The sequence below is a fragment of the Babylonia areolata genome, chromosome 7 (genome assembly GCF_041734735.1).
Source record: "Babylonia areolata isolate BAREFJ2019XMU chromosome 7, ASM4173473v1, whole genome shotgun sequence".
Taxonomy (NCBI): Eukaryota; Metazoa; Mollusca; class Gastropoda; order Neogastropoda; family Buccinidae; genus Babylonia; species Babylonia areolata.
In genome coordinates, this window is record NC_134882.1 from 12,965,373 (window position 1) to 12,976,046 (window position 10,674).

The 10,674-nt window shown below is 42.8% G+C and overlaps 1 protein-coding gene across 8 annotated transcripts in view; it reads left to right on the plus strand.

The window, feature by feature from the left end:
* Positions 1 to 10,419, plus strand: part of LOC143283723 (uncharacterized) — a 137,908-nt gene extending 127,489 nt beyond the window's left edge. For 4 of the 8 annotated variants that reach the window (XM_076589994.1, XM_076589996.1, XM_076589995.1 and 1 more), the window contains 4 exons: positions 775 to 804; positions 2,924 to 2,983; positions 7,079 to 7,168; positions 7,823 to 10,418. In XM_076589994.1, coding sequence (XP_076446109.1) covers positions 775 to 804; positions 2,924 to 2,983; positions 7,079 to 7,168; positions 7,823 to 7,936 — 294 coding nt within the window. In that variant the 3' untranslated portion in view covers positions 7,937 to 10,418. Of the gene's footprint in view, positions 1 to 774; positions 805 to 2,088; positions 2,113 to 2,923; positions 2,984 to 7,078; positions 7,169 to 7,822 lie in introns of all 8 variants that reach the window. The other 4 variants (XM_076589997.1, XM_076589999.1, XM_076589998.1 and 1 more) reach the window with 4 other exon arrangements.
* The last annotated feature ends 255 nt before the right edge of the window (positions 10,420 to 10,674 follow it).

Here is a 10,674-nt window from a genome sequence, read left to right on the forward strand (position 1 = left end):
TACTCAAGGCCTGAATAGCACGTTGGGTTAAGCTGCTGTCAGGCATCAGTCTGCCTTGTAGATGTGGTGTGGCACATCTGGATTTGGACAAACGCAGTGACGCCTCTTTGAGAGACTTGAAACTAGAGAACAGATAGTTTAATCCACAGATGATTTTTAGTGTGTCTGTGTCAGTCCAGGTAACTCAACGCTATCCGAAACAGCGGTTGACAGTCTGTGCTCTGTTCGGAAGGGGACTGTCCTGGAGAGCAGCACCTAGCTAAGGACTGCAGCGCTGAGAGTGTGACAGTCTTGGTAGTGCCAGCACTGCAGTTTTCTCCTTCAGACACGGCTCTTTTGTTTCTCTGATCAAAACATCTACTTCGCAGCATTTTTATGTGACCCCACAACGTACATTAAATCAACATGGCCTTTGAATTATTTTGAGCTATTCAAACGGATTTTCATATTTATGTTTGAAAAATACTTTTTTTTATGTATATTTACTTCTGTCTGTCATAAGGTTCATATGTAGACAAGTCTGTTGGTCTGTATGTATGTATCTATTTATCGATCTGTCTATTTGTCTTTGTATTCATCCACCGGCATCTGTCTGTCTGGTTATGCAACTTCATTCTTTCATACATTCATGTGTCTTTCCCATTTGTTTCTGCCTGCCTATTCACCTGCCTGTCAGTGTGTATATCTCTTTGTGTTTCTTTACCCTTGTAATTCAGCATGTTAGATTCGATTTTTTGGTCAGCAAAGTACTGATAGATGTTGCCTTTCATACAGGATGTAGAAGGACTAGGGCTTCGACTTCCGGTGACGTAACTTCCTGCATGTTTAGAGCTTTTTCTGTCTTTTCCCTTGACTGTACAAGCACCCTTTTCCGCCCTTCTGCCTGTGTTTGTAAGGAGGCAAATTGCACCAAGTAGTAGGCTACTCTGAACAGTAGTTGTGAATGATGTAGGAGTCTGTGAAAAACAGAAGACAACTTGCTTTAGGTGGAGGTTAAATTTTTGATGGGTGTGCTGTGTTTAAGGTAGCTGTTGCATGCAAAAGTAAATTATGCTAACTGCTTTCTCTTTTTTCCCTTGATTGTGGGCAAGAATGGGATGCGTGTGTATGTTTGAGTGAGCGACACGTTTATGATTGTGACGGTGATGATGTCTATAGGGATCGGCAAGCGAAAGAAATGCAAGAAAACTTAGCAAAAAAAGAAGAGCAGGACACAGGTTATACGTAGTTGATAATCTGCTTGCTTTAAACCCGCGGATGTCTTTTGGGCCCTCTGTTCTTTACCAGTATATTTCCTTTCATATTTCCATGAATTGTGTTTCAGTTAACCTCTGTTTTTTTCCCCTTGCTTTGCTGTGGTTGCAGATCTAGTCTTTACACAGTCTGTGTCATGTATCCCCTATTTTTTTTCCCTTTGCTTTGCGTTTGTTACTGATTTATTTCGTGTGTGATCCATTGTCTTTAAGAGTATGTTCCCGCACTAACCCCTTCGATTTTTTTTCTTCTTTTTCTTTTTTCAACAGGTGTTATTTGCCGTGTGTGTGTGTGTGTGTGTGTGTGTGTGTGTGTGCGTGCGTGCGTGCGTGCGTGCGCGCTCATGTATAGATCCGTCTGTTTTCGATATTTGTTTTACTTTCGTCGTGATTTGTAGTTTACCGTGCTTCTTTTGAGCTGGAACGACACTTAATACGTTTAGGAGTTTGGAGGGGGGGAGGGGGCAAGGGGGAGGGGAGGGGTTGGAGGGGGGGGGGGGGAGGAACAAGCGTAGGCATACAAGCAAAGAACTGGTCGCAGGGGCAACGTTGTTTTGGTACTTCGCAGGCAGAACCAGCACACTGTGACCTCGTGTATGATTGAGGAGGTGACGTTTGCTGATTGCACTGAAACTGAGCACACAAAAAAAAGCTTCAAGAGGTTTGCACAATCATGCCCACTGAAAGGAATTCAACACGGCGGACTTTCATTTATTCACATATCAAAATGATTTTTGTTGGATTTTTAATGGTTGTCGTTAACGTTTACAATGTTAATTATGTTTGTTTTATTGTACGTCTTTTATAAATGTTTTTAACAACTATGTGCATGCAGCCGGGAGTTTACCCAAAAGATCTGGTAAGACTTTTAAGTCAGTTGCATGTAAACTTGTAGCACAACTGTGTCACAAGGGAGGAAAAAAAAGCAGGAAAAAATAGATATGTTTCTTCCTTAAGTACATCATACGTTTTCTTATTGTTTGATTATGATTTTCGTTATTACGTCTATGCTAGACAACTGTTTAGTATTTCTTTGGTGCGTCAGTATGATCTTTCTGTTTAAGCAGTCAATTACATGCGAAATATTTTTGAATGTGAGTTACAGGGGAGATAACCTATCAACTGCTATGATGCACATAACTGTGGTGTAAACGAGTTCGGTTTCTCTATCACTGAGAAAATACTTGTCAAAAAGCGGTTCACTATTTTTGGGCCACCCGATATTATCAACTGCATGAAATTAGTGGTAGCAGAACAGTATGGTGGCCTCATGTGATAGGTATACATTTGTGTTCACAGAATTCGTGTACAGAACTGATGTTGCTTACTAATATAAGTCGGAATGAGAATGAGAGTTATGAGTGTTTTAATACTGGATAAATCTTTTTTGTTGAAATAAATTTACATTGTTGTTAAAATTTGCTTGGTTTCACATGGGAATGTGTGTAAACACGATCCGATCTTATGAACTGATTATCATAGTTCGATAAGGTGTTAAAAAAAAACACATGTCAAAATTTTGTGTTTCGCACCTTTTTTTTCATATTATGAGAAATATTTCACAAGAAAACTTGAGTCAGTTGTCATAACCTGGCATGCCATTGATTAACATATTATAATCCAGGAATAAATTAGGTCAAGCCTCTGACAGACCATATTTGTGGTTTCAGGGACTGGAAAACCTGGATCCGCCCCCTGTTCCTGTGAGCGAGGGACCGGCAATCAGCCTGGTGAGACTTGGTTTCTGTCTCTGGTTCGTTATGGAGTGGCTGGTTTCTGTCTCTGGTTCGTTATGGAGTGGCTGGTTTCTGTCTCTGGTTCGTTATGGAGTGGTTGGTTTGTCTTTGGTTCATATGGACTGGCTGTTGTTATGGAGTGGCCGGTTTCTGTCTTTGGTTGTTATGGTGTGGCTGGTTTCTGTCTTTGGTTGTTATGGTGTGGCTGGTTTCTGTGTTTGGTTGTTATAGAGTGGTTGTTTTCTGTCTTTGGTTGTTATAGAGTGGCTGGTTTCTGTTATGGAGTGGCTGGTTTCTGTCTTTGGTTGTTATAGAGTGGCTGGTTTCTGTTATGGAGTGGCTGGTTTCTGTCTTTGGTTGTTATAGAGTGGCTGGTTTCTGTCTTTGGTTGTTATGGAGTGGTTGGTTTCTGTTATGGAGTGGCTGGTTTCTGTCTTTGGTTGTTATGGAGTGGCTGGTTTCTGTCTTTGGTTGTTATAGAGTGGCTGGTTTCTGTTATGTGGTGTCGGCTATGGAGTGGCTGGTTTCTGTCTTTGGTTGTTATAGAGTGGCTGGTTTCTGTCTTTGGTTGTTATAGAGTGGTTGGTTTCTGTTATGGAGTGGCTGGTTTCTGTCTTTGGTTGTTATAGAGTGGCTGGTTTCTGTTATGGAGTGGCTGGTTTCTGTCTTTGGTTGTTATAGAGTGGCTGGTTTCTGTCTTTGGTTGTTATAGAGTGGCTGGTTTCTGTTATGGAGTGGCTGGTTTCTGTCTTTGGTTGTTATAGAGTGGCTGGTTTCTGTCTTTGGTTGTTATGGAGTGGCTGGTTTCTGTCTTTGGTTGTTATGGAGTGGCTGGTTTCTGTCTTTGGTTGTTACAGAGTGGCTGGTTTCTGTCTTTGGTTGTTATAGAGTGGTTGTTTTCTGTCTTTGGTTGTTATGGAGTGGCTGGTTTCTGTCTTTGGTTGTTATGGAGTGGCTGGTTTCTGTCTTTGGTTGTTATGGAGTGGCTGGTTTCTGTCTTTAGTTGTTATAGAGTGGCTGGTTTCTGTTATAGAGTGGCTGGTTTCTGTTATGGAGTGGCTGGTTTCTGTCTTTGGTTGTTATAGAGTGGCTGGTTTCTGCCTTTGGTTGTTATAGAGTGGTTGGTTTCTGTTATGGAGTGGCTGGTTTCTGTCTTTGGTTGTTATAGAGTGGTTGGTTTCTGTTATGGAGTGGCTGGTTTCTGTCTTTGGTTGTTATAGAGTGGCTGGTTTCTGTTATGGAGTGGATGGTTTCTGTCTTTGGTTGTTATAGAGCGGCTGGGTTCTGTGTTTGGGTCTTAAGGAGTGGTTGTTTTCTGTCTTTGGTTGTTATAGAGTGGTTGGTTTCTGTCTTTGGTTGTTATGGAGTGGCTGGTTTCTGTGTTTGGTTGTTATGGAGTGGCTGGTTTTCTGTTATGGAGTGGCTGGTTTCTGTCTTTGGTTGTTATAGAGTGGCCTGGTTTCTGTCTTTGGTTGTTATGGAGTGGCCTGGTTTCTGGTTTGGTTGTTATGGAGGCTGGTTTCTGTCTTTGGTTGTTACAGAGTGGCTGGTTTCTGTCTTTGGTTGTTATGGAGTGGCTGGTTTCTGTGTTTGGTTGTTATGGAGTGGCTAGTTTCTGTCTTTGGTTCTTTGGGAGTGGTTGGTTTCTGTCTTTGGTTGTTATGGAGTGGTTGGTTTCTGTCTTTGGTTGTTATGGAGTGGCTGGTTTCTGTCTTTGGTGGTTATGGTGTGGTTGGTTTCTGCCTTTGGTTGTTACAGAGTGGCTGGTTTCTGTGTTTGGGTCATATGGAGTGGCTGGTTTCTGTCTTTGGTTGTTATAGAGTGGCTGGTTTCAGTCTTTGGTTGTTATAGAGTGGCTGGTTTCTGTCTTTGGTTGTTATGGTGTGGCTGGTTTCTGTCTTTGGTTGTTATGGAGTGGCTGGTTTCTGTGTTTGGTTGTTATAGAGCAGCTGGGTTCTGTGTTTGGGTCATATGGAGTGGCTGGTTTCTGTCTTTGGTTGTTATAGAGTGGCTGGTTTCAGTCTTTGGTTGTTATAGAGTGGCTGGTTTCTGTCTTTGGTTGTTATGGTGTGGCTGGTTTCTGTCTTTGGTTGTTATAGAGTGGCTGGTTTCTGTGTTTGGTTGTTATAGAGCAGCTGGGTTCTGTGTTTGGGTCTTAAGGAGTGGTTGTTTTCTGTCTTTGGTTGTTATAGAGTGGCTGGTTTCTGTCTTTGGTTGTTATGGAGTGGCTGGTTTCTGTCTTTGGTTGTTATGGAGTGGCTGGTTTCTGTCTTTGGTTGTTATGGAGTGGCTGGTTTCTGTCTTTGGTTGTTATAGAGTGGCTGGTTTCTGTCTTTGGTTGTTAGGGAGTGGCTGGACTCTGTCTTTGGTTGTTATGGAGTGGCTGGTTTCTGTGTTTGGGTCTTAAGGAGTTGCTGGCTGGCCGGTGGATTGGTGGCTGAAGGAGACGGAAGGGGTGATGGACAGTGTGAATGTCTGCATAACATTTTCTCACATTAAATTTTGCGTGATGGGTGTGTGAGGGAGAGAGAGGGGAGGGAGAGGGAGAGAGGGGGAGAGGGAGAGAGAGAAAAGAGAGAGAGAACCGAATGCCATGGCCCATTGTAATGACGTATGTCATCGCAAACAGTTTGGTTCCGTTTCCTTCTGTCTGCTCCCGCTCCCCACCCCCCTGCTCCAATCCACCTTCACTTTCCTCCTCTCCTTACCACAGTGACTTTGCCTTCTTTCGTCATCTCTGTCTCCTCTCACAGCCTCTCCCCCTCCGTATCCCTTTTCTTGTCCCACCCTTTTCTTCACTCCCTCCGTGTCCTTTATTTCTGCTCTCTGTCTGTCTGTCTGTCCCCCACTCTCCGTTTTTCCTCTCCCTCTTGTTTCTTTCCGTTCTGCCTCCTCGACTTCCTGCCTGTCCCACCCCACTCCACCCCCTTTTCCTCTCTCCTCTTCCATCCTGAAGCCCCCCCCTCCCCCGCCCCCCTCACACCCCTCTCCCTCACTCGGGTGTCTCTCTTACTTTCCGATCCTTTTCCTGTATTGGTGTTCATGGCAGTATGGGCACAGGCCCACAATTCGCATTAGCAACTTAGCTTTAGCTAACTGGCATTAGGCGAGAAAACGGCATATCTGGATATATAGGTGGCGGTCACCGTCTTCAGTATTATCACGACAGGACTGGGAAAACGCATGACTGAAAAAAGGTTCGAGTGTACAATCAGTCATAGTTCCGTGGACAGTGGTGGAAGGCTAGGAGAGCCTTAACCCTCATACAATGCCCTCGTATTGTACTGTATTACTTTTTAACGAAACAGATTTCTCTGTGTAAAAGTTTTCCCATCTGCAAGTGTATTTGTTCTGCTTTCAAATTTAATTTTTTTTTAAATACAGAATTTCGCCAGGGAAAACTCTGTTGCCTTGGGCTCCTTTACGTGCGTTAAGTGCATGCTGCATATGGGACATCGGATTATCGTCTCATCCGAATGACTAGCACCCAGTAGACCACCACTCGGGGTCAAGCGCAGGGTGGAACAATAAAATGTTCGGTCTGTATATGGGGAATCGAACCGGAGGATACACGCTTCCTAGTCGGGCGATCACCACTAGACCACCGCTGCAATCTGCTCCGCACGGATGACCGTGTGCTGGTTGTAGAGTCTGCAGGGACAGTAGCTTCCCTTAGATGGCTCCGCTCTTGACAGTTTATTCAAAAGTTGTGGTATTTCTTCTCCCTTTTGCTGTCCGGAATGCAAAACAGTCACGGGTGTTCTCTCTTCTCTCTCTCGAGTCATTTGTTCAGGACGATTGAAACGCAAAGTAGGTGAAACAGAAAATTTGTTTGACCCTAACCCCCTCCTCCCTTAGCCAAGTCCGTTCTCTGCAGCATTCTCTTGCAAGGGCAGTCTGTTACGGTTTGTGTCAGTAACTTTCGAGAAGCGATTTGTTGGTTGTGTTCTGTTTTTACTTCCGATGCATTGTAGTGAACAGTTTGTAACAGTGGTAAAGATAGATTGTTTATTTGCAGGTGTGTGTGTTTTTGTTTTTGCTCTGCAGAGCAATAGCGTTTCCATGACAAATATCCAATTACCTGTGCAGGTGAGTGATGGAGCGGAAGTGATCAAGATCAGCAAGCGGTTCTTTCTGCAGCACGCCCAGAACAACACCATGCTGCGAGTGGAAACCATGGTAACAACTCACCTGGTTTACTTTCCTTTTTGACGCCACTGTGTGTGTGTGTGTGTGTGTGTGTGTGTGTAGAAAAATTACGAGCTATGCGATTCAGTCAGTTAAATGTATTTTCAAAATAACGATATTAAACACTGTTTAGGACCTGTATGAAAAATGTGAATGACATTCACTGAAAGGGTCACTTCCCCTGTAAAGTGGTGTGTGCATGCAATTGAAATCCTGACCTCAACAGGTTCAGAGTTCTTATATTTTGTTATTAACATGTATGAAGAAAACGGAGTGCAATGTGGGTGAAAACTAAGTACATAATTCCTCTTTCCGGTACGTTTTCGGTCTTTCTAATGTAATTTTTGTTTGTTTGCCCTTCATTATTTTCTGTATTTGTTTATTTCAGAGTTGGTCTAAAATCATTTACTATTCAAATAGTTCGGTAGAATTTAAACCATGCTGATGATATGTTATGCAACACATATACATATCAGTCATAGTTATTGTATATATTTTCCCTTCTGTGTTTAACATTTATATGTTATGTTGACACGTCCATGTTGTAATCAAGCGCAGTGTGTTTGACGGCCGGAAGTTGGATGCTCCAGCGCAGGGTTTTATTTTGTTGGGTGTGTTGATTGGTGGTTGGTTGACTGGTTGCAGCAACGGTCCTACCTATCAACGGACGAAGCCAAGTCGGTGCTGTACGACAAGGAGACGTGGGCTCAGTACAAGAACATCCTCATGCAGAGGTTGATAGACCGTCTGCCCAGATAGATCCTTACCCCCCGCACTCCACTCCATCACCCACTGACTCGTAGATCCTTCATGCAGAGACTGGCAGGCCCATCGTTCGTCCTCTGCCCGGGTGGGTCCTGCTTGGAGAGCTTGTCTGGACGGGGCATGCGACACTGTTCTGGACTGTTGTCTGCCAGCCTTCTTCTTGGTGTGCCTTCAGACACTCTCATCAAGTGGACGTTCCATGGATTTTTTTTTTCAATGTTGTTGTTGCGTTTTCAGTGCTTAGATATCGGAGAAGGTTCACGTCGGGAGGAGAAGAGGGTGTGGAGAAGCCGTGTCGCGTTTGTGTGGGTGTCCATGCGTGCTCTATCTGCCCGTCCGTCCGTCCGTCCGTGGACGACATCATATCGTGAATTGCTAGACCATTTTGCGACTTGGATCAGTCGGTAGGGTCTTCGAAAAAATATCCTCACTTTCCCTTTGACCTTCTTTCATTCAGTCACGGAGTCCATAACACTTTCTGACCAGGTCTGAGAAGCCGAGTGCGGTAATGACAATTATATGAACTTAATGTTTTGCATCACTTTATCCCTGAAGATCTGACTGCCGATTTTATTCGTAACTTTTGCTGCTGTAAACTTTATATGCGCTGCTTCAATAGGTTACAAGACTCAAGTCTCTTGTTTAAAACTTTTAATTTATTCTATTTGCTAACTTATACACCACTGACTGCTAAAGCAATACTGGCTGACAAACATGAACGAATTATGTACACGTGTGCGTTTATTTACGATTACGGTTTCTGCTCTTGTATAGGTCTAAAATGACTAATTCCATTCAAATATGTGTTGTTTTAGTCATGCGAAGACTAAGGTTTGCACCATATCAGTATTCTACATATGTTAATTTATGACGTTACGCTGAAATATTTTTTTGATTTTTAAAGAACATGTGTGAGAAATCAGTGTTTACCTACTCCGACTGATGATTCATAATTGTTTCAACTTCATGTTTTTTTTTCCTTGGAATATGTATATTGGTTTATGTTTTGTTGTCTTTCCTTTTCCCATAATATTTTACCATTGAAAATGTATATTCACATCAATTCACATTTCCGTCCAACTGTTATAAGTATCAGCACTTCTGTGATCATTACCCCACAGGTCCGCATTTTCTGTATGCAACGCCTGAGTTCTTGACTTTGAAAACGGTTTGTCCAATGTCTTTATTGCGCAGGATTTTCTGGTTTTGGAGATGGAGTCGTGTTTGTGCGTATGAGACACCATATGTGTATGAAAGAGAAAAAAAGATGGTACTCCAATAATTGTTTGCATCCTTACCAAATTTTGCACTTAAATGCTATAAACTGGCTAGTATCTTGAATCAAAACGTGTCTACATACATAAAATCGCCTCATTTTCACGCAATAACCACACGTCAAATGACGATTTCATTTTCCCATATATTCATTTGTACAAATCTGTGTAGGCTAGTCATCAACCGTCAAACAGACATTACAATGGAAGCGTCAAGGACAGATTTTACATATAAATATATGTTACTTGAGTCTATGTTAATCATATATACAAACTCATGATCTACAGGTTTTGTACGCTTGCTAGAAGTTATAGTCTGCGTCGGCGAACACAAACGGTCAGTGGTTGAACATTGTGACGGGGAACTAACTCCGTGTAGCGCAGAAACGAGGAGCAGGCTGCTCTCCCTGGGTGAGGGAAAAGTCCCCAAACTCTCCCTCCGCTCTGAACAGGACAAGGCCAGTATCAGAAGCATGTCTGGGAGACTCGCACGAGCGTTTGGACAGCACGGTACCAGACTTGTCCACAATGATGTCGACTTCCTTCGCAGCCGGCTAACAAGGGGTTGAGACTCCACCCCCACTGGCATGAAATGTGGAACCAACTGCCACACAACCTGACAGGACTACAATGAGGACTGCAGTGACTGTATTGGCGAACTGGAGACCTGTGGATACCAGACACAATAAACATGGTGCTAACGTCAAACCCGCTGAATTGGAAAATGAGCACCTGACCGATTTGTAGCAGATGGTACGAATTCAGGAAGTCACTGAAATCAAAGACCAACCTGTGAAGAGACAGTGTGTGCACTTGCACCAGTGGACAAGTTTCTACTTTTCCTCTTCAGTTCAACTAACATCGGCCAACACGCCTGCTACTTTTTACAAGATCGTGAAAATGGAATTGTACAGACCCCGTAGATCTTGAGTTTTTGATTTACATCATATAATACAGCCAATATACATTTTTCACTTACAAAATCTCTGAAACGTTTATGTACAGTTCTTAATTCTTTCGTTCTGGCAGTCTACGTTTCAACCAAGTATATGTGATGTAACGAAAACCAATTCAAATTAATGCGGAAAAGGAAGCAGAATCCGTTTCAAGTCGTCTTCACAAAAATGTATTAGAGCTGTGATACAAAATCATGCAGACATTTTAAAGTAAAATCTCTTTACAAACATATATATATATATGTATGTACATACATACACACACATATATATATGTATTGGCATACAGCCAGCTTCGTCAGAATACATTGTCTTGTATTTGTGTGCCTTTTTATGTTATCAAATATTAATGTCTTACCAGTAGCGTATGTGAAAACATCGACGAGAGTGTGTGTGTCCATGCAAGTACCTTACAAATATTTGCATGCGGTTAAAGCTGCATGCTGGGGCAACGTATGTACATTCTTCACTTTGAGTGCTTGTTAAAGCAGGTGCGTGTGTG